The 27395-nt window shown below is 36.5% G+C and overlaps 1 protein-coding gene across 4 annotated transcripts in view; it reads right to left on the minus strand.

Moving 5' to 3' along the window:
• LRRIQ1 (leucine rich repeats and IQ motif containing 1) overlaps positions 1 to 27395 on the minus strand; it is a gene marked incomplete at both ends in the record, with an annotated part of 281974 nt that overhangs the window by 16765 nt on the left and 237814 nt on the right. For 3 of the 4 annotated variants that reach the window (XM_080659623.1, XM_080659624.1, XM_080659621.1), the window contains one exon: positions 27136 to 27256. In XM_080659623.1, the coding sequence (XP_080515749.1) occupies positions 27136 to 27256 (121 nt within the window). Of the gene's footprint in view, positions 1 to 27103; positions 27257 to 27395 lie in introns of those variants that run through there. The other variant, XM_080659622.1, reaches the window with a different exon arrangement.

Genomic DNA, 27395 nt, shown 5'->3' on the forward strand with positions numbered 1-27395 from the left:
AATACTTTTATAACTACATTTTTAAACATTTAAAAAATATATATCCAAATAGATAGATTAGGAAACATTAGACTGTTTGTGGACATTGGTCTGTAACTTCAGGTTTGGTGCAATATGATGGTGAATATTCACTTTAAAAGTCAATTTTATACTGACAAGCTCTTTAAAAATATAGTATTACTTTTTTATTTTTAATCTTAAAAATGTGATTAGGAACACAAATACAAAGGAGTTTAATGAGCCTCTACAAAGATAGAATATTTTACTTTTAGTCTACAAAGAGAACATCACTGACAGGCAGGAACAAAAAATAAAAGGTATTGTTTTAGGAATGGGTATGCTAGGTATGGAGAGGCTAATGGCTATGGCACCAGTCTGTAATAGAGTTAGAAATAGAACACAGATCAGAGGTTAGAGGCCTTCATAGCTGGCACTCCTGAAGGCAATCACAGCAGAGAGAGGAACAACTGGGAGATGCAGCAAGTGGAGCTGGCTTTCCTGTACTGGCCAGATTTAGCCTGCATTAAGCTACTCCCTGTAAGTCAGTCAGTAGTCCTTTGTCAAATTGTAAGGACTCTTTCAAGCAACAGCAATATTAAAGCAAGAATCTCCTAATGATAAAATAGAAGCCTAAAAAAACATAAGAAAGTATGCTAAAGTTTATCTACTCTGTGTTTACTAGTTACATATTGAAAATAAGTTATTTCCAAATAACAGAATAGAATATGCTAGTATACTTTGTTCCTTTTTAAGAAAAAAAAAAAAAAAAGCAAAACAAAACACTGTTACAGTAGTAAACTCTCATCTTGCCCCAGCAGTAAAAATTCTTTGATAAATAAACTACATCCTGGATATCAAGCATGCATGTACACAAACACATTATTTAGGGAGAATGCTAGGATTGGAAGGATGGGGGAGCAGGGAGGTCTGAGAAATGTAGAGCTATTGGGACACATTTAGAATTCAGATATATTTATTTAAGAAAAAATAGAGATTAAAAAAGAATACGTGGATTTCCAGAAATGGCTAACACAAATGTTGTGTTCCAATAGAGAAAGCTTAATTAAGTTTCATGCAAGCATAATTCAAGCATAGAAATAAGTATGTATTTTATAATATAATTAAATAAGATAGTTTATTATTGGTTAATATTTTTATGAAATAATCTTACATCATTTAATGCCTTTATTTCTACTATATGCTTTTTATCCAAGATGGCAATAATATGTAAGAAGAGTGGACAAAGTATTGAAATATTTATAGGTAACATCATAGGCTTCTAAAATGATTATTTCAAAATGAGATCAATGGAATTACATTGAAACAGCTTTTATTTTTAGACAAAGTCCTAATTCTTTAAAAAAATTTTAAATACATTTTTATTATTTTAGAGAGAGAGAAAGGGAGAGGAGGGGAGAGAGAGAGAGAGAGAGACAGAGAGAGAGAGAGAGAGAGAGAGACATCAATGAGCTGCCTCCTGCATGCCCCCTACTGGGGATCTAGCCCGCAACCTGGGCATATGCCCTGACCAGGAATCGAAACCTCTAGGTCCATAGGATGGGGCTCACCCAACTGAGCCACACTGGCCAGGGCTGAAGTCCTAATTCTTAACTATTTCTGCATTCTAAAGGTTTTTTGTTTTTTTTTTTGGTTTTTTTGTTTGTTTGTTTGTTTTTTTACTGACTACATATTTATAGTATGTTTTTATTCCTAACACTGTTCTGTTGTCTTTATTTTGAAGCTATTAATGAATCTTCAAGTCTCTTTGTATTTATCCACAATCTAACCCTATATTTAAAAGGCAGTTTGTGAGTTTTCCATTGTTTAGTGTAATTCCTTCAGCAAATAATAATTATTATTTAAAAATCATATTGTGTGATATTACAAAATAGCTTTATAAACATTCAAAGGATATTTTTGGTGAAATGAAAATGCTGTAGAAAACTAGTGTTTAAAATTACATAAATAGTTATGTGAATATATATATTTTTTAAAACAATATTTTAGATGTGATTAAAAGCTTTTATTGTTTGGCAATATGTAAATGAACAATTTGAGCAGTAATCAATATAGCTTATCCTTTCATTTGATTTTGTGAGATTCTTTTTGTTAACTGTATACATTTTTGAACTACCAGATCTATAGAAAATAAATTGAAGAGTAAAACAACACATCTATAAAGGATCCACATATTGGCATTCATAGAAAACCTATTACTTCGTCCTATAATTACTCTAGAAATGAAAGTAGCAATTTGATTCTGTCAATGTATAATCATTGTAAATTTACTTACTCACATGAAAATACAATAGTTAGAGAATCTTGCCTCTAAAATTGTTATTAAAGCTAGATCTGCTGATGTGTTCCTGGAATAAAAAGTTATGGCTAAAGGAAATGTGACAGGTTTTTTTTTTCTCTTTCCTGCAACATTATTGTTATAGATTTTATGCTTTTTAAACAGTCTGTTGCATATTTATAGGTGATCATGCACATGAACCAATTGTCTCTTACATATATGCTAAAAGCATGTCTTGATAAGGATGCTTTATCTTTCAAAAAGTCACTTCTTTGCCACATAATCTGTGTTCTGCTAAAGATTTGTTCTGGTCCTTTAAATTCCTTTTTTGTTGTTAAATCCTTGTTCTTTAACAAATGTCAAGGTCTATATATCCTGTGTTTTGATAAGTAATTTAATATGTAAGATGCTTTGAATGACTCTCCTGGTATGTATAAAAAAAACTTTGTTAATCAGGTCAAAATAGAAATTTCATGATGTATAGGGATACGTCATTGGATTTTTCATTGATACACTCAACAATATGTGTCTGGACATAGAAAAAAATTTCAAAGTCCTTGCCATATTGTATTGCTTAACAGCAGATACAGCATAAGTAAAGCATGGAGAAAAAAATTCAGCAGTTTAATGAAAGTGACCAGAACAAATTTTTAGCAGCAAAGCGTTTACATCAATTTAAGTGTTATAATTGAGTTACACTTGGCCAGTTTGAGGTTGAGTTAGGTATTATAGTGTTCAAATAACGATTACTTTTTAAGGCCATTTCTATGTCCAACCTCAAATAATAATGGTCATTTGCAGTGAACTTCAGGTAGATAGTTCAAGTCTAACATTAAGGATGAAAACAAAGCAAAGCAACAAGCAGGTTGTTTATATCATATCCAGATTTCCTCAATGTAATGTGGTGATGTTGCTTGGTTCCTAAATTGTTCTCAAGCTTTTTCAGTGAATATGTTTTTTATATAACTTATAAAGAGATTAATAAAATATCTGTTTCTCAAAATCCCAATTGGACAATAACATGTACAGTTATTTTTCTTACCCAACATTTAAGAGACATATAACTAAGAAAAGTTAGGTTTGACACATTTGATAATCATAAAAATATCTGTAGTATTTGTTATCAATGCTAAAAATCACAATGCCTATTTTTTTAAATCAACATGTGTGACATATTAATTAGCTTTATCTAGGTGCATTTATTTTGAAAAATAATCCCTAAGGATGAAGGCTAATACATACTATAGGTGGTGGGAAATCTTATTTTGATAGATATTGTATAAATTTTTTACTTTTGTATTTTGCCTATATCTTGATCTTTTATAATAGCTAGCATTCACATTTGATCTACAGTCTTCTTATAATATGCACTGATTTCCTAGGTTTTATTACTTTTGACACACTACTGTGTTTGCATTTTCTTAAGGATACCTTGTGGCTGTGTATACACAGATAGAGATTATTATAATGTGATGCTAAAAATACTGTTTTTTCTATAAATTCTGTGGTTCTTATATTAATATGATTCAACACTTTTTTTCTAAAGAAACTTTTTTTGATTGATTGATTTTCAGTTATAAAATCTAAATAGGTTTCTGATTTTTTTTTCAGAACTAGATGTGCCTTCCATCACATGTTCCTTAAATTAATTAAAACACTAAAACTTTTCGTTGGTAATTATTCTCTATAACTCAGGTTATTACCAAACTAGTAGAGAGAGTACAGTGCTTCCTCCTCATCCAAAGGATGCCTGAAATCAAGGATAGTACTTAACCACAAGGATTCCTTAAACACAAGTCCTATGATACCACAACGGCTGACATACTAACCAAGATGGCTACTAAGTGACTAATGGGCAGGTGGTATAGATATATACAACCTGGATAACCTAGTCAAAGAGATCATTGATATCCTGGGCAGGACAAAGCGAGACATAGTGAAATTTCATTACTACTACTCAGAATGGTGCGCAATTTAATACATGAATTGTTTATTTCTGAAATTTTCCATTTAATATTCTTGAACTGTGGTTGACCACAGTAACTGAAACCCTGGAAAGTGAAACCACAAATAATGTGAAACTACTGTATTTAAACTTATAAATTAATTAGGGAGTTACAAGTGTAACTCAATAAGAAGCTTGAATGAAATTTAACAATTTATAAGCTATCTAGGTATCCAGTTTCTACTGAACACAGTTGGACCTAAAAATCAGGTCCTATGTCCCTTTACTTTTGTCAGTTCAGGGAAGATCTGTTCCCAACTTCTCCAATCATTTTTTTAAAATTCTCTTCAGAACTCTTTTCAATTTCATTATATTTACAACTAAGTGTCCATGAGTATTTGTAAATAAAGGATAATGGCATAAATAATGCTAATAATTTCCCTTCATATGCATAGTCCTTTCATCAACCCAATTATTGTATTATACTATATTTTAATTTCTAATAATCTTGTCTTATCCCATTTTTCCCACATTCATTTGCCAGAGTAAATGTTTAGCAAAAATATGTATCCTAAGTAAATTACAAAATGTTTATTACTAAGCAGTTATCTTTTGGAATTTAAAACCAAAATTCGATTTTCAAGATCACTTGGGGTTTCTGAAAGCTTTAATTAAAAATCTTGCTTTTATTTACACATTCATTCACCATGTATTTATTTAGTGCCTATTATGTAGCAGGCATTGTTCTATTCTGCATTTCAATACAGCTGCCCTGTCAATTTTCTTCCATGTGCCAAAGAACATTAGTAACTATCACGTTGTAGTTGCTTTCCATTGATGCTGTTCTCATAATTCCATCTTTACAACCCTCATGTGGAACTTGTATAAAATGAATACTTATTTTCACATTCCCAGTGAAGACTTGTGGATAGGTTTCCCAAAAACTTTTCATGGAAACTTTCATTATCCCTTTTCATGCTTATTAGTTCTTAGCAGGGAGACATTTGGCAACAATAAACATGACTAGCCTGAGGAGTTATTATATTATGCACTTCAATTTCATTCATTTGACAAATGCATTTCACATTTGACCATGCCCATTTATTTTCATACCATAGTAGCTAGTGTAAGAAATTGGTTTGAAAGCAATAATAACAACAACAACAACGATAACAACAACAAAAAGTCAGAGCAAAACAACTTGTTTAAGAAAATGATCATGAAGAAAAGAACTAAAATATTACATTTAGAAACACGATGCTTTAATCTATGATCAACAGAACATACATGGATCCTGTCCTCAAAAATAGTAAAATGTGATTTTTAATAAATAATAATAGATGTAGCTGATATATGCACAAGCAGTTCTCTCACACAAATAAGTTGAAATTTGTTTTTGTTTTTCTGGATGATGTCAAGTGCTGGTGAAACTAACTACTGTTTCAGATCCATAAACATTATTCTATAGTTACTAATAACTTTCACTTAACTGTGTCTGGAATCATTGTGTTTTTTTTTAATATATTTTATTGATTTTTTACAGAGAGGAAGGGAGAGGGATTGAGAGTTAGAAACATCGATGAGAGAGAAACATCAATCAGCTGCATCCTGCACACTCCCTACTGGGGATGTGCCCACAACCAAGGTACATGCCCCTGACCGGAATCGAACCTGGGACCCTTGAGTCCGCAGGCCGACGCTCTATCCACTGAGCCAAACCGGTTAGGGCTGGAATCATTGTTGACTGTCTCAGATTGTGGAAATAAGCAGTGTCTGACTATTAAAGGACATCAATCAACTCTGAAGTAGACTTTTAATATGTATCTATTAGATGATTCCACCATCCATCTTAGTATGTTTTTGGAAAACCAGTAACCAATTTAAACTATCCAGTTCTGGTTACAGGAATAATTTGGTGGATGAAGTGTTAATGTTAATGTGTTTGTTTAATTGTCAAATTTTGGGGACAAAATATCCAGACCTACTAATCCTGTATTTTTAAAGCTCCTACCAAAAACTTGAGACCAAGAAAAATCAGAGTAAACTGATTAATCAATTATAAAAATAGCCTCAAAGTTTAAAATTTGACATTAATAGAGACCAAGTCTTGCTGAATAAAAAAAAATACATTCTATGAGATGTAGCTCTAACTTCTAAATTGACAGGTTACTAAATGGGAGTACATAAAACTAAAAAGTTTTTTTGTGTAGCAAAGGTTTCCATCAACAAAACAAAAAGAACCCACTGAATGGGAGAACATACTCACCAATAATATATCTAATAAGGTGTAAACATTCAAAATGTATAAAGAACTTATATAATTCAACACAAACAAACAATCCAATTAGAAAATGGGCAAAGAACTTGAATAGACACTTCTCCAAAGAAAACATGTAGATGGCCAACAGACATACAAAAAGATGCTCAATGTCACTAATCATCAAATAAATGCAAATTAAAACCACAATGAGATATCACCCCACACCTGTCAGAATGGCTATCATCAATAGATCAACAAACAAGTGTTGGCGAGGTTGCTGAGAAAAGGGAAACCTTGTACCCTGTTGGCAGAAATGCAGATTGGTGCAGCCACTATGGAAAAGAGTATGGAGTTTCCAAAAAAAAATTAAAAATGGAATTGCCTTATGACCCAGCAATTCCACTTCTTGGAATATATTGAATAAACCTGAATTACTGATTTGAAAGAAGATATACACCCCTATATTCATTGCAGCATCATTTACCAAGATTTGGAAGCAGCCCATGAGTAGGTAAGTGCATAAAAAAAACTGTGGTACATGTTCACAATGGAATACTACTTGGCTGGGAAAATAAGTAAATCTTACCTTTTGTGACAGCATGGATGGACCTGGAGATTATTATGCTAAGTGAAATAAACCAATCAGAGAAAGACAAATTCCATATGGTTTCACTTATATGTGGAATCTAATGAACACAATAAATGAACAAACCAACCAGAAACAGACTTATAGATCCAGAAAAAAGGCTGATAGCTGACTGTAGGGAAAGGGGTTGATGGGCTGGATGACAAAGGTAAAGGATTTAAGCAAAAAATAAAATAAAATAAAATAAATCCTCATATACACAGACAACAGTATGGTGATTACCAGAGGGAAAAGTGGGTAGAAGAGGGTAAAGGAGGGAGGATAAATAGTGATAGAAGGAGACTTAACTTTAGGTGGTAAACACACAATATGATATGAAGATGATATATTATAGAAGTGTACACCTGAAACCTATATAATTTTATTAATCAATGTTATCTCAATAAATTCAAAAAAATTAACAAATAATCTATATATATAAAAGCCTAAGTGACCTTTACGACTGAACGACCGGAACTACCGGAATGACTGGTCAAGCTGTCACTATGATGCACACTGACCACCAGGGGGCAGATGCTCAATGCAGGAGCTGCCCCTGATGGTCAGTGCACTCCCACAGTGGAAGTGCTGCTCAGCCGGGCAGCAGTGGCAGTGGTGGCAGCAGGCACAGTGGGGCCGGGATGAGCAGCATCCCTGGCTGGGGCTCCTCCCTGGCCACCTGCCTCTTGGGCACTGGTACATCCCTCAGGGGAACGTCGGACTGCTGGGTTTTGGCCTGATCCCGGATTGTGAGAGAACACAGGCCTGGCTGAGGGACCCCACCTGTGCATGAATCCGTGCACCGGGCCTCTAATATATAAATAATATGAAAAAATTTAGAAAAATAAAAAAAATTAAAAAAAAAGAGGAGAAACAGAGCCAGATTTCATTATATATAAAACAAAAATGTTTAACGTGGCCACAATTATTTACAAAATCTTATCCTTGCCTTATTTTTATCTGGGGAAAATATGTACCATCTAGAGTAGGGTTGAAATTTGAATCTTTTAAAATGAAAATCTTATAATCAATTTTCACCTCTTCTACAATAAAATGTTTGCTGCAATAATTGGCATAGATAGTGCTATCACATAAATATTTAATTGGAAGATTTGTAGGCAAAACACCTTCATTTATAAGTATGCTAATTAATCAAATATATGCAAGTTAATTAAAATTTAACATCAATAAATTTTTCTTAAACACAATTTTATTGTTTTTACTCTCAAATATATTAAAAGAGTATTATGTGCTCTTGCCAATGTTTCCTTATCACTCATTGCTCTTCAATTCTGTCAACATCAGTTCACTCACAACTTTCCTGAAAATTCACACTGATAGAGCAGTAGGAATTTAAGTCTACTATGTCCCAGCACTTCATATTCACCCTTTCTTTTAATCCTCATACAAGTCTGTAAGATACATATCACTTTCATTTTAAAAATGGGGAGACTGAGTCAATGCAGTTATTTTCCCAAAGGTAATAGTAATGAAGTTGAAACTTGACATTACATGACTAAAGTTTATTGTAAAAAGACAATAGCTTGTTTATTATTCAAAAATAAAACATACCTCAGAAACACCAATCAGAAAGGATATATGCACCCCTATGTTCATAGCAGCACAATTTACAATAGCTAAGATTTGGAAACAGCCTAGGTGCCTGTCAGCAGATGACTGGATCAGAAAACTATGGTACATCTACACAATGGAATACTATGCTGCCATAAAAAAGAAGGAATTACTACCATTTGTAAGCACCTGGATGGAATTAGAGAACATTATGCTAAGTGAAATAAGCCAGTCAATGAAAGAAAAATACCACATGATCCCACTCATTTGGGTATAATGAAAAACATTATAAACTGATGAACCAAAAGATAGTTACAGAGGCAGTAAAGCATCAAATAGACTGTCTAATTACAGCGGTAAGGTTAGGGAGAGGTGGGGGAAATAAGAGATCAACTGAAGGACTTGTATGCATGCATATAAGAGTAACCAACGGATGCAAAACATTGGGGGGTGAGGGCATGTATGGGAGTGGGGTGGGGGGGGGGCAATGGTAAGATATGTACACATATACCTTAATAAAAATTTGGAAAAAAAAATAAATAAAAAAAATAAAACATACCTCTAATATAATGTTACCATAAATAAAATCAATAAGTGGCAAATGTGAGATGCATAACTGTTTTTGCATGCCTTGGAATGGAAAGAACTGTTCATTACCTGGAAATAAAGTCTTTAAAATGAAAAATAAATAAAATGTATCAATACTAGCCTTGTTATGAAAGCAAGGACACATAGTGGGAAAATATTTCTGTATCTCTATTCATATCCATATCTACTTATATCTATGATACAGGTTATGATTTCATAACCTTTAACATAATTTTTACAATTTAAGAACTATTTTATCAAAAGTATTTTCAGATTTTCTTATACATTGTTATATAACTATCTATTTACCCTTCAAAGTCTTTGTAAACTAGGTGTTACTGCAATTTCTCAAGCTATTTAAAGAATATTCCTATATTTAAGTGATTTTGGCTGTGTTACATGAACACATACTTTAATAAAATAAAGTTAATGAGTGGTGTCTCCTTTGAACTTTGCAAAAACAGACTATGTCTTTTTAAGATAGTATATAATGAAAATATGTCAAAATTATAATTATCTAGGTATAAGTAAAACCAATATGCTAGTTAATTAGTGGACAAATGAAACAAAATCCAATTTATTCTTTTTGTATATAGTTTCAGTCTATAATGAAAAATATGCAAGTAGGAACCAGATTAAATATAACTTATACTCGCCTTTGATCACTCTATGTAACAGAAAATTAGGTTAATGTTCTTAATCATTCAGTGAAAAAATTATTGATTTGTGAATGTAATTTATGGAATACAAAGGATCAATAGTAAGTAGCAGAACTACCATAATCGTCAAAATGCTAGAGACCTTGGAGCCTTGGAAAAGGGAAATTTCAAAAGAGTGGCAGAGACTTAGAGAGCAGCAATGACAAATTGGGGAGGTAAATCCACGAAGCATCAGTGATTGGTATTATATTTATAAATAAAAATAAAACAACTTTATTATGATGCTTTACTGTTTGAAAATCATTTTTGTAACTGGATGAAAATTGTAACATGGCAAGAATTAGGAGGTAAAATTCTGTGTGTGTGTGTACATCTATCTATCTTTTTGGCCTTGTATTTTATGTTAAATTACAAGTTTATATTTTAAGTAAGAAACTTGGTAGTAGAAAAATGCCACATAATTATGGAAAATAGACAATATTTCTCATCCAATCAAGTTTCCTAACTGTAGGAGTAGAGAGAGGATAGCTGGTGACCTCAGATGTGGGTCCTCCCACTTAAAAATTAACAGGGAAATTTATTAATACATCTTTGCATTGAATGGAATTATTATTAACTAGAGGCCTGGTGCACGGAATTCGTGCACAGGTAGGGTCCCTAGGCCGGTGATCAGGGCCTCCCTTTAAGGGCAACCGGCAGGGCGATGAGGAGGGCCCCCCCTTTGGCGCCCGCCTTGGCCAGCCTGGCACTGCCCACTCGCCGGCCCCGTCCCCCGCCGCTGCCGCCAGTGCCCTCCCTCTGCGAGGCGACCGGCCAGGCGATTGAGGGGAGGTTCCTCACTGGCACCCGCCTTGGCTGGCCTGGGGCCTGTGGGCTAGGGGAAGCTCCTGCGATGAGCATCTGCCCCCTAGTGTCAGTGCACATCATAGCGACCAGTTGGTCTGCCGTTCGGTCGATTTGCATATTTAGCTTTTATTATATAAGATAGTTTCAGAGAGAAAAATCAAAGCTATTTCACATAAGATACTGCTTATATTTTTGAAATACAAAAATAATATATATCTTTTTATTTTTGAAAATAAATTTAACCTCTACTTTTTAAAAAATTGCAACATTTGCTATATTAGGCACAATAATAAGGTATTGAGGTTGACTGTATTTTTTTAAAGTTTAGAATTTTAATATTTAATTGAATTTGAAAATATCTCTACAATATAGAAAAATACCTAAGATATAGTAAGTGCTTAATAAATGTTCATTGAATAAAACAGCCACAAATAACTCCAAAGGTAGAATGTATTCAGGGTGCATTTTAAGTATTATTAGTCTTAACTTCTAAAAGAGAACCCCTCTGTTGCCTTTCAGTTTGGGCCCATAAGTAGACTAGAGGTCTCTTCAAAACATACATTGCTTTCCTCAGGAGAGACTGCAGGCCTGGTTCTCTGATTAATATTCTGCATGGAAGAATTAGATATAAAAATAAGGTCTATTTTCACACAGTCCTATAAATTGAAAACTGAAATTTCTCATAGAGAAGATAATTTATTTTTCCTGTAATAGCATTTTAGAGTTGTAAAAAACTTCATAGACTTTACTCATTACTTTTTCGATAAACTATTTATTAAATTGTGCCTATTGGTTTAAACCAAGTCCCCCCCCTTAATGTCTTTAATTGTAAATTTACAAGCAACAACTTTTTTCTTAAAAGTGAACATCTAGCTAAAGCAGAAATTTTCAACCTTTTCCATCTCATGGCACATCAACTAATCACTAAAATTCTGCGGTACACCAAAAATATACTTTTTGCCAATCTGACAAAAATGGGTATAGTTTTTATTGATTTACCAAAAATAAAGTAATTACCTACCCTTATTGCTTCAAAGTGACTTTTTAAAAAATCAGGTGTTTATATTTTTATTTAAGGATTTCTAGTACTAAGAATTAATCAATCAGATGCAACTTTTTTAAACAATGTGACAAGTTGCAAATCTAATATATGGTCTATACATTTATGGTTCAAGGCAGTGCATTCACACTGGGTGGTCATTGTTGTGTTGGCTGCTGTCATTTTTTTTATTTGACAATCTAAGGGAAAAGAAGTCAGTGTGCCTGACTAATTGGTCAGGTATTGCATGTAAAAATTTTTGCAGCACACCAGTTGAAAATCTCTGAGCTAAAGATAATTTCCAAATGCTACCCTATGAAATGTTACTGGATTTTCAATAGGACATTGTTTTCTTTAGAATATATCTATACTAATAAAAGGGTAATATACTAATTAGGGTGGACGTCTTCTAGACGACCTTCTGGATGTCCTTCTGGACAAAGCCGCAGCAGCTGTGAAGGGCTAAAGTGCAGCAGCGACGGGCCCAGGCTCAGGCTGGCAGTGGCAGCAGCAGTGGGGTAATGGGGGCAGTGCCTTCCCCTGATCCACCAGGTCTCCCCCCGCAGAGGGAGGCCAGACTGCAGCTTAAGCTAGGGTCAAGGCAGAGGTGGTTAGGGGCAATCAGGCTGGCAGGGGAGCAAGTTAGGGGCAATCAGGCTGGCAGGGGGAAAGTTAGGGGCAATCAGGCCAGCAGGCAGAGGGGTTAGGGGCGATCAGGCAGGCAGGCAGGTGAGCAGTTAGGAGCCAGCAGTCCCGGATTGCGAGAGAGATGTCTGACTCTCCCCCGAGGGGTCCCAGATTGGAGAGGGTGCAGGCTGGGCTGAGGGACCCCCCATGCACGAATTTCATGCACCAGGCCTCTAGTGTATATACTGTATATTGAGACATTAAGATATCTACTAAGTATTTATAGTAGAATATTTCTAAGCCAAATTATTTCAGTAGGCATGTTGGTCTTCAAAATCACTTATTGCTTTCTAAAATTCAACTTAATTTTTTTTAAATAGCTCTCATTTCTCATAGATGGTGGAATTTTCTTTACTTGGAAAACATTTAAAGAAAAGATCCCTACCCCCACCTCAATCTTCAGTTGACTGAGCTTAGCTAAAGTAATTAGAGACAATTTAAACAATGTATAAAATGAGCGTCACTTAGAAGTATTCCAGCATGGAGAAAATTTTCACTTACAAACATGATTTTCATACTACAACACATCAAAAATCATAGCTTATGTTGCTTTTTAATTGGGAAATTAGCATGTACAGTTTTATTGTTCTAGTTGTAGAATATAGATATTCAAAGTTATAAGAACTCTTGGATCTCCTTTATGTTTATTTTTCTAATTTTCTTCGTTTTCCATATAAACACAAATATACAGTATATTTACATATTTCCTTATTTTCCACCATGATATTTTCTAAATGGACAAACCATATCTAAAATATCCCAATCCAAGCCCCCAAAGCCATAAGTGTGAGAAGTGGGGTTTAAATTTAAATCTGGCCTACTCCAAATTTCTTTCCACTCTGCCAGGCTGCCTTACACCTACTGAATTTGCAAAGGAGTTGTAAGTGACTTAACCAAGACAACAAACAAGCTGGTGAGGAGCCAAACCACGATAGCAATTGATTGCCCAACCTCTTAACACAGTATTCTTACCAATACCACAGTGTCTCTCACTGTGTTTAAAAATGCAATTGGCATATTAATGACCTCTTTCCTCTCCGATTTATTGAGGGCTACACTGTACTTTATAAGAGTCATTACCTAATTGATGGTTTCCCTAGTCAATAACATTGTTCCATAGGCTAGAATTAGTCTATAAAACAGAAGAAATTAAAATAAAATGATGGAACAACATTTTCTTAGAAATTTGAGGTCTTTTTATTTTTGATTTTTCTCAAGTGTGAAATTTTTATTTTGCATTTTCTTTCTCACTCAAACACATCTTCCTAGCTTAAGATGCCATGAAGAAAATAATACTAGGTCTTAATTTGGTCCAAGCTGTGAATCTCTTCTAAAGACAAAAATAGTGAGTCTAATTTATTGTTATAAAGATGTTTTTCATACATATACCTATAATTCACATATATAATGTTCAGAGGGTACTTATTTAGTGAATGCATTTATGTCAGTTATCAGTTTACTAGAGACCCGATGCACGGATTCGTGCACTGGTGGGTTCCCTCGACCTGGCCTGCACCCTCTCACAATCAGGGTCTCCTCAGGGGATGTTGGAGAGCCAGTTTTGGCCCAATCCCTGCAGGCCAGGCCGAGGGAACCCACCAGTGCACAGCCTCTAATATGCATATAAGATCTTTGGTTAATCTCTTCCCACCCTCCCCCCACTCCCCTTCCCCCTGAGATTCATCAGTCTGTTCCATATTTCCATGCCTGTTTGTTGAGTGTCTGCCCCTGGTGGTCAGTGCATGTCATAGCTACCTGTTGAATGGTTGCTTAGGCTTTTATATACACTGAGTGGCAAGATTATTATGATCTCTGAATGCATAATAATCTGGCCACTCAGTGTGTGTGTGTATGTGTGTGTGTGTGTGTGTGTGTGTGTGTGTGTGTGTGTGTGTGTGTAGATAGATAGATAGATAGATAGATGATAGATAGATAGATCTATCCATCTATCTATCTACTATCTATCTATCTATCTATCTATCTATCTATTTATCTATCTATATATTAGAGGCCCGGTGCATGAATTTGTGCATGGGTGGGGTCCAGCCAGCCTGGCCAGGGGGAGGGGACAAGGGCAGTTGGCCATCCTGCCTGCTGGTCGAACTCCAGGTCGAGGGAACAATTTGCATATTAACCTTTTATTATATAGGATATACACTGAGTGGCCAGATTATTATGCGTTCAGAGATCATAATAATCTGGCCACTCAGTGTATATAGATAGATTGCCTTGTAGCAATAAATATACCCTTCATTACATTTTTTAAATAATAAAATAATTTATAAGCACTTCTTTTTTTAAAATATATTTTTTATTGACATCAGAAAGGAAGGGAGAGATGGAAACATCAATGATGAGAGAGAATCATTGATCAGCTGCCTCCTGCATGCCCCCTACTGGGAATCGAGCCCACAACCCAGGCATGTGCCCTTGACTGGAATCCAACCCAGGACCAGTCAGTCTGCAGGCCAATGCTCTATCCACTGAACCAAACCGGCTAGGGCTATAAGCACTTCTTTAAAGTGAGAAAAATGTTTAGCTTTCTCAGTATAGGGTGCTGAAGGGATGCTGCCAGAGGAAGAAGCTTTGCAGTTTCTGGTATACATGGGGGTAGGGTTGACCTTGTGGGTGTGAGACTCTGAAGCAGGCCCCGAACATAATCCCTGTGCAACTGCAAAGCTTGGACCTAGGGATAGCCTGTGTGCCATCCGTCCCACAGGGAAACAAAAGCCTGCCACACCTCTGCCCTAGCAAGGTCCACTCTTACTGCACGCCCATGCTACTGAGGGCTCCTCACCTGCTCCCCACCCTGCATTGCAGAGAGCTGCCTACTGTTTGTTCAGGAACTATAAACTAGCTTGGGTCTGGCAAACCAGGGAACTTCTCTACTGTCTGGTGGCTGAATCATACCTTCTCCAGTGATGTCTGAACCCCTCCCAAGTTTTTCCTTCCTTGGGTGCTCTGACTCAGCCCTAGGGCACCGTGGAGAGTTTCCTTATATTTTTAAGCTACTCCTCTAGTGTAAATAATATTTAACCTTTCCCTGTGTAACCTACTGTATGAAAGCTATCTCTTAATTGGACCCAAACTACCACAGCATATATTTATGTAGATTATAAACTCCATAAAGGCTGGCGTTGCTTAGTACACTCTCCCCTGTGCAATGCACTGGGGCTTCAGGGAGCATTCCATAATTATTTTTGATGAACAAATGACAAAATTGGCTTCATGTAGGCTGGATCCATGAGAACTTGCATCTCATGACTGGGTTGTTTAAAGACTCACCTGGGAGAAAACACTTACATTTGGATAGACTGTACTCCTTAATAACAATACCAGCATTTTGAATAAGTCAGATGCTTTTAGAAGATTTAGAAGATACTGTTGCAAGTCTACCAGTCAATCTTCTACCCCTCTTTTTCTTCTACCCTACTATGGAGCTTGAAAATGTAAGATATCCTTTTCTAGCTCTTATTCAGCTAAAGGATAGCCATATTCTTTCATTCGTCCATTAATTAAATCATTGAATATATATCAAAAGCCTACCATATGCCAGGTAGCTTTTCTAGGTACCTAGGGTACTTCATTAAATTCCGTGCCTTCCTGGTACATACACTTAGAAGGGAGAAAGAGAATAAACAATAAACTTTAAAAACTAGTTGGGTCCAACAAAATATGAAAGGAAGTCTGTTTAGCATTTAAATTCCATAATAGAGGGTTATTTATATTACAAACTTTCATTAATATCTGTAACCACTTTTTAACCTAAATCTCATACATGTAGTATGAAGAGAAGTCCATGGAATGTTAAGGGAAATATGTTCCCTTGTTCTGGAGAAGACAATATCCATTGAAAAACAAGATGATATAGGAGAAAAGCAATAATGCCTGATATATCCATTTATTCTTTTTTAAAAATATATATTTTCATTGATTTCAGAGAGGAAGGGATAGGGAGAGAGAGATAGAAACACCAATGATGAGAGAGAATCATTGATTGGCTGCCTCCTGCACACCCCCCATTGGGGATCAAGCCCGCAACCCAAGCATGTGCCTTTGACTGAAATCGAACCTGGGATACTTCACTCCACAGGCTGATGCTCTATCCACTGAGCCAAACTGGCCAGGGCTGCCTTAGTTCATTTTAGTTAAGCAAATAAAAATGTATATTTTTGGCCAAAACCGGTTTGGCTCAGTGGATAGAGCGTCAGCCTGTGGACTGAAAGGTCCCAGGTTCGATTCCGGTCAAGGGCATGTAACTTGGTTGCGGGCACATCCCCAGTAGGAGGTGTGCAAGAGGCAGCTGATCGATGTTTCTCTCTCATCGATGTTTCTGACTATCTATCCCTCTTCCTTCTTCTCTGTAAAAAATCAATAAAATATATTTTTTAAAAAAATGTATATTTTTGCTCCATCTTTACCTTGAGATAGACAATAAGATATTTATGGTACAGAAAAATTGGATGGGAAACAATTGATAACTTTACACAAAGAATCAGAAGACACAGATTTGAGTCTCAACTCTATAGCTTTCTGCTTCCTTAACTCTGGGAAATTTACATTTATAAAATTGAAATCTAAATTCCACCTATTCCTACGTAAGTCTCAGGACATAGCTGGCAAGAAAGACACTTCTGAGCTTTTCCTTTCCCTTTTTTTCTTTTCTCCACCCCTACTTTTACTAAGACTTTATGTTTTTTGAGTCATTTCAGGATTACAGCAAAATTGAGGGGAAGGTAGAGATTCCCCATACACTCCCTGTCACTACACATACACATGCATAACTTACTTCATTATCAACATCCTTCATCAATGAGGTATCTTGGTTAAAAATGATGAACCTAAATTGACACATCATAATCACCCATAGTTCATAGTTTATATTACAGCTAACTTTTGGTTTTATGCATTTTGTGGGTTTGTAAAAATGAACAATGAATGGCATGTATTCATCATTACAATATCAGACAGAATAATTTGCAGTCCTAAAAATCCTCGGTACTTAACTCTCATCATCTCCCTTCCCCCCCAGCACCCTTGCAACCACTGATATCTTTACTGTTTCCATAGTTTTGCTTTTTAAGAATGTCATATACATGAAATCATATAGTAAGTAGCCTTTTTAGATTTACTTCTTCCACCTAGGAGTATGCATTTAAGTTTCCTCCATCTTTCATGGCTTGGTAGCTCATTTCTTATTCCATTATCTGGATGTATCAGATTATTTAGCCATTCACCTACTAAAGGACATTTTAGTTACTTCCCAATTTGGGCAGTTATCAATAAAGCTGTAATAACATTCATATGCAAGTTTTTGTGTGGACATGCTTTCAACTCCTTTGGGCAAATACCAAAGAACATGATTACTGGCTCATAGGGTAAGAGTTTTGTAAGAAACCACCAAACTCTCTTCCAAAGTAGCTGTACCATTTCACATTTCTACTAGCAACAAATGAAAATTCCTATTGTTCCATATTCCTGTGGGATTTGGTGTTGCTGGCGCTCTAGATTTTGGTCGTTTTAATAGGTGTGTGGTGGTATCTGGTTTTAATTTGAATTTGCCTTTATAGTAAGTATTGAAGTTGGGTGCATTGTCCCTTCAACATTGTTATTATCCTTCAGTACTCTGTTGGCTAGTCCAGGTCTTGGTCCTATCCATCTTTGTATTTTTCTAATGATCTGGATAGTGCTATGCATATTGTAGGTATATAATTGCTTGTTATCATGAGGCATGGTTTATATAACGACCCACAAATATATGCAATAACATTTAAGTGTGCTTAGTGGGGAATTATGAATGTATATTATATATATACTGTAGCTATGACAGATTAGATATCCATACATATATGTGCAAAATTCGTGCAAGGGGCTCAGCTCTCGCAGCTGTGGCCCTCACAGCCCCGGCTTCGTCCAGAAGGTCGTCTGGAAGGATATCCAGAAGGACATCCAGAAGGTTGTTCGGCTGTCTGGTCTAATTAGCATATTATGCTTTTATTATTATAGATATGCATAGATGAATATACAACGTGCTAATAATTCTTCCTTTGCAAATTCAAAATTATGTTAATAGAATGTTATGGAGCTTGAAAGATACTCCTTTCCTGGCACTTACTCAGCTAATGGATGGCCATATTCACCCATTCATCCATTTGTTAAATCATCAAATATACATCAAAGGGCCTACTGTGGCAGGCAGTCAATCTAGGTACCTAAGATCAACATGCCCAACTTCATACTTACTATAAAGGTAAATTCAAATTAAAACAAGATGACACTACACACCTATTAAAATGACCAAAATCCAGACCACTGACAACACCAGATGTGGCAAGGGCGTGGAACAATAGGAACTCTCATTTATTGCTAGTGGAGATGCAAAATGTTACAGCTACTTTAGAAGAGAGTTTGGTGGTTCCTTATAAAACTAAAATGAGGAGTAAACTTTAATGGTCATATTTGAAATCTACTTTTGCTTTAGTTACCACCTTTAGTCTCTACATCTGCATAAATTATTTAGTATTGGCATCTATTAAACTATTTCATTTTGTACTTTTGATCATCTTTTTTGATAATATCTACAAAGTTACTTTGTAAATATATTGGAGACATTACATAATGTTAGGATTGACTCAGAATACCTGTCTTTAACTGATTTTAAGCTTTCTAAAACATGAAAGTTTTTTCAGAAATCTTTGTTAGCTATGCATTATCAGTAAGAAAGTCCAGTTCCTCCAGTCCTAGCCAGGTGGCTCAGTTACTTGCAGCATCGTCCTGTACACCAAAAGGTTTTGGGTTCTATTCCCTGTCAGGACACATACCTAGGTTGTGGGTTCAATCCCTGGATAAGGCATACACAAGGAGGCAACTGATCCACGTTTCTCTCTAACCCTTCCTCTCTCTCTAAAAGTCAATGACAAAATATCCTTGGATGAGGATTTTTTAAAAAGTCCAATTCCTCCACATTACTTTCAAACTTACCTAAAACTAGGTTTATTTTTAACCCAACCTTATTTTGCATTACTTCAGTATGTGGAACCCCTGGTCCAGGCAGACTGACTCTTCAATGTTCCACAAATATATCCAGGGTGAAGCAAAAGTAGGTTTACAGTTACTCATATGGAAAATAAATAAATAATTAATAAATCATAATACAAGAATAAATTCTGTATTTCATGTACTTACAACTGTAAACTTCCTTTTGCCCAACTCTTTGTTCACATTTTATCCCTTTCCTTTGTTTAGATGGCTTTCTTCTACTTCTTTCCTTACTTAAATCCCAAATCTTATTATAGGTACAAAAAAGAAATTCCTCACCCATTTCAACTACGTTTGCCATTTCACTTCTTTAATGTATATTATTCCATGTTCAGAAAAATTAGTGCCATGTTAAAATGGCCTACATTTCATGATAATTTAGACACGCTCAAAGAAGAAGTTGACTCTGAGATGCTTCTACACTATTATAGAGAAATTGTGGATTCTCAATCCTGGTAACTTTGAAAATGGAACATGTCCTGGAACATGCAGAGATAATTAGGAGGCAACTGGAAGCCTAAAGTAGATATACAGTGATCATGGTTATTCAGTAAATGGCTCATGAATGAATGAATAAGAACTACATTAATTATATTGTGCTCTTACTAACTAAGCTAAATATTTTAGTCCATAGAGAAATAAAAGGCAATTAAGACCGGTTTTGGAATAAGAAAAGATAGGTTCAAGTTGCTACTATACCTTGCTAAGATTTTTTGTGCCAAAAGCAAATTAAATAAACTCTCTGAGTCTTATTTATATTAGTGGTCAAAGAAAAATAATCATTATAAATAAGAATGATAATTAAAATAAATGTGTACAGCTATAAATTGCTATAGTAATAAAATTATTATTATTGTAATCTATCATTTATTTTAAGTATTAAATGAGAAAATTAATTGAGAAAACCAAAACCATTTGAGGAAATCAAATATTTTTTTCTAAATATTGTCTAAGTGAGGAAATCTCTTGGCATATGCATTTTATAAATGGCCTTTAAAAAATAATATTCTAACCTCTTTCATCTCTATTTAAACCATAAGGTAGATTAGGAAGCTAGGTAGCAGAAGACTGCCTTGCTTTCTCATAAGAGAGCAGCAAGACCTAAAAGGGAAAGGACGGAAAACGGGAAATTCACAAAGAAAAGAAACATGTATTGTTTGAGATGGCTGGCATGCTGAAAGTTTGCTGGTTCTGCTATTATTTGACACACAGAAAAGGAGGACAATTTTACCTGTGAGTTGTTAGAAATTAAGCAACAGCAAAATAAAACATACAACAATAACAAACAAGATAACAGCACATACTATTATTTAAGTCCTTACTATAAGTTAGGCCATATATCACATGCTTTACATATATTTTTACAAATTTCTTCTTCAGAAAAACTCTGTGAAATATACATTATTATTTATATTTTCCAGACAAACTCATTTTTAGAGGTTAAATAATTTACTCACAGTTACACAACTTACATGTAATTGTAGTATTGGTATTTTAAACATGAGTTTATCTGATTTTAAAGAATATATGTTACAAATATTATAGCAACATTAAAAGAGAAATATCTAGTAAAGTTCAAAGGCCTAAAGAGTTTTATAGCTTCAGCCCATAAACTATTCTCTTGCAAAGCTAAAAGAAATCCTTTAGCTTTAATAAGGTGACAAGTGTTTGAGAGAGAAACAGGGAAGGCCGGAGGTAAAAGAGCTGTCAAAGTACCAAAGCTGTAAGTGCTTGGCCCAGAGCCCTGGAGGCCCAGGACCCAAGGACTTTGGAGGTTAAAGATTTCTATAAAAAACAGGCTATGCCAAGTTTTTAATCAAGCGACTATTAAGAGTAGGTTTCTTATAAGCTGATCCCATGTGCCTAGATACTTCAATATTTTATCTCAATTGTTTCTTCTTTTACAGCTATGTGTAGGTGCAATTTTAAAGAACATTTTTTATTAAGGACTTGTAGGTGCCAGGTATGGTTCTAAATGCTCTACACTTGATCCTGAAGACAATTTCACAAGGTTAAGTACTTCCATTATCATTTCCATTTTAAGGATGAGAAAATTAAGTCATGATTCAAATCCAGGCAAATTAATGTCAGAGCCTTTACTATGATTATGCTGATGTTATAATCTATACTAATAAAAGGGTAATATGCTAATTAGGGCAGATGTCTTCTGGATGTCCCATCCAGATGTCCATCCGGACAAAGCCACATCGGCTGCAAGGCCCAGGGCTCACGGCAGCGGTGGGCTCAGGCAGCCATGAGCCCTGGTGGCTGCAAGACCCAGGGCTCAGGCCTCACAGCTACCATGGCCAGCAGTGGCAGCAGCAGCGGGGTGATGGGGGCGGCACCTTCCCCTGATCAGTCCAGTCGCCTCCCTCAGAGGGAGGCTAGACTGCGGCTTAGGCCCGCTCCCCATCCGTAATTACAGTGAGGATAGCCTTATTATAGCTTATTAGAAAATGTGTTAAGAAATGAACTCTATATAATGATCTTGTATACTCTACAATCTATGATTTTATGTCACATAAGTGAAAGATGAAGCATGAGCATTTAAGAAAAGTTGCTGATTTATTGAGCTATTTGTTTTAACATTCAGATGATACTTTATTAAAAGAAACTTTGAAAAAGGAGACATATGTACTACTATTTGTAATACCTTAAACCAGGGGTCCTCAAACTATGGCCCGCAGGCCACATGCGGCCCGCCGAGGACATTTATCTGGCCCTCTGGGTGCCGCTGCCTGTCCTGCTTAGCAGCTGACTTGTCCCGGGCCCGCAGTGCACATAGGAATTTGTTCATAGTTTTTTTTAAACTATAGTCCGGCCCTCCAACAACGGTCTGAGAGACAGTGAACTGGCCCCCTGTTTAAAAAGTTTGAGGACCCCTGCCTTAAACAATAAAATGAAAAAAAATAAAAGAAAAAAAAATAAAAAAACTTTGATATTCTGTAAAGGTATAAAGCATTTTTTTTTGTTTTTGTTTCATATGATGTGTTCCTTTTTACCTACACTGCTCCAAAGTGATATCATATGAGTTTGCAATATGCAGAGCTTAAATGAATATAGTATTATTCATTATTTTGTGTGGCACAGATCCCTTCTGAAATGAAATATATATTAAAGAATTGATGTTATTAATATATTATGTTAACAATGTAAAAAACTGTATTAGGTGAATAAACATAAGGTATTTTATCTTAATCACATTGACTACAGCAAACTTTTAGTGTCCAGATTCTATACTCAGGTAAGGAAATCCAAGCACTCTAAGAACTTCAAAGCCTGATAAATACATTTAAGCTAGACATACTATAATTATTTCAAAAGCAAATTAAAATTTGTCAAAATTAACTTGCATATTTCAATGATTTCAATTGACTGGGATCTAATTACTAAGTATCTATATAAAAAGTGAAAGAGTCATTTTGAAATCATTTACCCAAAAAGTACTATCTGGGTCATTGAATTTTTCACATTCAATCAAATATTGAATTTATGTGTACATAACTATAATATCAATGAGTAATAAATCTTTTTCAAGAATAATAATATTTTTTAAATAAATCTTTATTGTTCAGATTATTACAGGTGTTCCTCTTTTTTCCCCCCATAGCTTCCCTCCACCTGATTCCCCACCCCACCCCATGCCCTTACCCCCCGCCACTGTCTTCATCCATAGGTGTAAGCTTTTTGTCCAATCTCTTCCCGCACCCTTCACACCCCCTCCCACCTGAGAATTGTCAGCCTTTCTATGTCCCTGATTCTATTATATTCACCAGTCCATTCTGTTCTTCAGATTTTTTATTCACTTGATTTTTAGATTCACTTGTTGGTAGGTATGTATTTGATGTCACTTTGTTGTTCATAATTTTTATCTTTACCTTTTTCTTCTTCTTCCTCTTCTTAAAGAACACCCTTCAGCATTTCATGTAATCCTGGTTTGGTGGTGATGAACTCCTTTAGCTTTTTCTTGTCTGTGAAGCTCTTTATCTGACCTTCAACTCTGAATGATAGCTTTGCTGGGTAAAGTAATCTTGGTTGTAGGTTCTTGCTGTTCATCACTCTGAATATTTCTTTCCACTCCCTTCTGGCCTGCATAGTTTCTGTTGAGAAATCAGCTGACAGTCGTATGGGTGCTCCCTTGTAGGTAACTAACCGTTTTTCTCTTGCTGCTTTCAAGATTCTCTCTTTGTCTTTTGCCCTTGGTATTTTAATTATGATGTGTCTTGGTGTGGTCCTCTTTGGATTCCTCTTGAATGGGGTTCTGTGTGCTTCCTGAACTTGTAAGTCTATTTCTTTCACCAGGTAGGGAAAGTTTTCTGTCATTATTTCTTCTAATAGGTTTTCAATATTTTGCTCTCTCTCTTCTTCTGGCACCCCCAAAATTCAGATGTTGGTACGCTTAAAGTTGTCCCAGAGGCTCCTTACACTATCTTCATATTTTTGGATTTTTTCTTTTTGTTTTTCTGGTTGGGTGTTTTTTGTTTCCTCATATTTCAGATCTTTGGTTTGATTCTTGGGGTACGTTGATCTACAGTTGAGTTTCTGTATATTCTTTATTTCAGACAGTGTATGCTTAATTTCTGACTGGTCCTTTTCCATTTTTTTGGTATTCTCATTAAGATCCTTAAAGGTCTCACTAAGTTCCTCAGCGGTTTTTAGAAGATTCTTGAGTAACCTTGTAAATGTGGTTCTGAACTCTATGTCGTCCAGTAGTTTGCTTTCTTCCATTTCTCTCATTCGTGACATGTTTCTTGGTCTCCGCATTTTGCTGCTTCCTTGTGTTGATGGAGTGGCTTTGTGTGGTAGGTGACCTATAGGGGCCAGTAGCTCAGCCTCCCCAATCACTTGAGGTGGACGCCTTCGGTACACCCCTTTGTGGGCTGAGTGCAAAGTCTTGGTGTAGTTAAGCCTTGATTGCTGTTGGTACAATGGGAGGAATTGACCTCCAGGCCAATTGGCTGTGGGGACCCGCTGTGTTTATAATGGAAGAACTGCTGCGCTGGAGACACGCCTATGGTGCAGGACTTGTTTCAGTGGGGCTTTGGTGCTCACTGAGTCTGCCTCTTGAATGTGTCTCTTATGGATGTGAGGAGTTGAAATTTGGTGTCTCACTCTGACCACTAGGTACACTGGCTTCTGGATCTCCAATGGGGTGCAGGTCAGCTACTGTCTGAGGCCACCCAGCAGGCGCTACAGCGAGAACTACAGTTTTCTCCTCTTTGCTTGGGGTTTGGAGGTTTTGGAGCTGTCTGACCCGGGCTGCAAGTTTGCTAGGTTAAGCTGCGATAGGGCAGGTCATTCATATGCTAAAGCCGCTGCTTGGAGCTTGGGTGGGTTTGCAGGTTGTGCAGGGCGGGGTCTCAGGGTGTCACTAGGCTAGGGCGTGGCAAACAGCAATGGCTGCCAGTTAACTGGCTCTGCATCTCTGACCGCATCCCCGCGTTCTGTGCCCCAGCACAGTAAACAATTATTCCTGCGCGCAGCCCTGCAAGCAAGCCTCCCTCACTTTCCGACCCCACCGGAAGACAGTCCAGCTTCTCCCCATAGGAGTTTGGGTCCCCCACATCTCCCCAGAAACTGGAGTTCGGAGTAATCGGGAGCTTGTCTCCCTTCGGGTTGAAAACAGCAGTGCTCCCAATTCGCGCGTCTCCGTACCTCAGCTTTTCCGCGCTTGTGCACCCCTCAATGCTGTTTGCTCTTTCCTTCTAGTTGTAGAACTTCCACTCAGCCAGCTTTCCCGTGGTTCTGGGTGATAGACGTTTTGTCTTTTAGTTGTAGTTTTGAAATTGTTATGCGAGGCAGCAGTTTAGGTGTTTACCTACGCCGCCATCTTGGATCCTCAAGAATAATAATATTTATAATGAAATGTAACTTAAAAAATTGACTCCTGAGATTCAGTATACTTTAGGGAAGTTAACAAAATCCTATATAATAAAAGGCTAATATGCAAATAGACCAAATGGTGGAACAATCGGAACAACCGAACAACCAAATAACCGGTTGCTATGATGTGTGCTGACCACCAGGGGGCATGTGTGGAACATGGCGGGAGTTGGCCACAGCAGGTTGGTGGAGCAGGTGAATGGGTTGCCAGACCAAGGCAGAGCGCCGGTCGCTGTCATTGGAACAAGCATCTGGTGGTTACTGGAAATTCTTTGCTCCCACAAACCGCAGTCCTGTCCGGTGTTCACACCTGCTGTCCGCACCAGCCCCGCCTGCACCCACTGCTGGCGCCGGCCCCGCTCGCACCCACAGCCAGCGCCAGAGCAGTTGCTCGTACCTGCTGCCCGTGCCTGGCGCCGATCCCGATTACTCAGCACCATCAGCAGGTGCAAGCGGTGGCTGCTGCCCCGATCACCTCTCAGGCGCCCATTGACGGGTGCTGGCCCTGCTCACACCCGCTGCTGGAGCTGGCCCCAATTGCTCTGTGCCATCAGCACATGGGAGCGGTGGCAGGAGCAGGGCTGCCAGCAGACAGGGGACTGGGGCCGCAGTGGGAGGGGGCGCAAACAATGGGCTGAGACCCGCCCCTGTGCTTAAAGCAGCCTTGTGGCCCACAGTACCTTTCAAGGTGCATGAATTCATGCACTGGGCCCCTAGTATGATATTAAAAGAACATATTTTATACAATAATATTTTAAAATACATTTCAAAATCCTTAGGGTTTATACCCTAAGTGAAGAGTTTGAAAAAATTAGGCTCTATTAGCCCCAAATACCAGAAGATATAGATATTTATTTGTTTTTAAATGTTTTTATTGATTTTTAGAGAGAGAGGAAGGAAGAGGTAGAGGGAAAGAGAGATAGAAACATTGATGAGAGAGAAACATCGATTGGCTGCCTCTTGCACACCCCCTAATGGGGATCAACCCAAACATCTGCCCGGACTGGAATTGAACCAGTAAGCTCTTGGTGCATGGGTGATGCTCAACCACTGAGCCACATTGGCCTGGCAAGATATAGATAATTTTAAAGTGTTCATATTTTTTCAGAGTTAACCACAGTTCAATTCTTATTGAAACCATGACAAAAGGGAATAGATGTGTGACAGATTTACAAATGCAAAAAGCCATCATTAATAAATATAAACTGTCATCTATTCAATGAAAATAGTTTTTTAAATCATGTTTTTGGCAGTATAATATTATCTAAATTCTGCTATTTTTTTAAAAGTTTCCTTTCAAAATTAACTCTACCTACAACATCTATTAAATCAATGGCAAAAGTCCAAGTTACACTACTTTGATATATAAATCCAACTTTTTACAATTAGCTGAAAAAAATTCCTTTTAGAACTAAATGATCAAAGAATTCCATATGATCCATCAGGGACTGGAAGAGTAGATCATTGAGTCACAGAATATAATTAAAATAGCTGTGCTGTTAATTTTAGAAATAATTTAATTTTGTTTATATCAAAAGAAGACATTTAAGGAAAGAAAAAAATTCAAGTACACATTTTTTGGGCAGTTCTGGTTGCTGGCATTCTACCCCCTAGATGTAAAAGAATGCTTGTTGGCATTAGGTTCCATCAATTCATTTGTGATTTCTAAATTAATTCTGAAGGAAACCACAACTTACTTGAAGATCCCTCTGACTGTCTGTGTGCCTGATTTTTTTTTTCTTTCTTCACAGACAAAGCACTTCCACTGGTCATGGAAAAAAGCTCTAAATCCGTGTCTTCTCCGCTTACAAGTCTTGCCTGGGAGCAATGGGAGAGAATGTATACAATCATGAAACAAAATATGGCATTTTCTGAATGCAGCTCACATTACCCCAAATAAACAAACAGGCTCTGTCAAACAACCTTCTTCAAAATGATACCACAATCCTTTATTGCA

The sequence above is a fragment of the Plecotus auritus genome (genome assembly GCF_963455305.1).
Source record: "Plecotus auritus genome assembly, chromosome: 3".
Classification (NCBI taxonomy): domain Eukaryota; kingdom Metazoa; phylum Chordata; class Mammalia; order Chiroptera; family Vespertilionidae; genus Plecotus; species Plecotus auritus.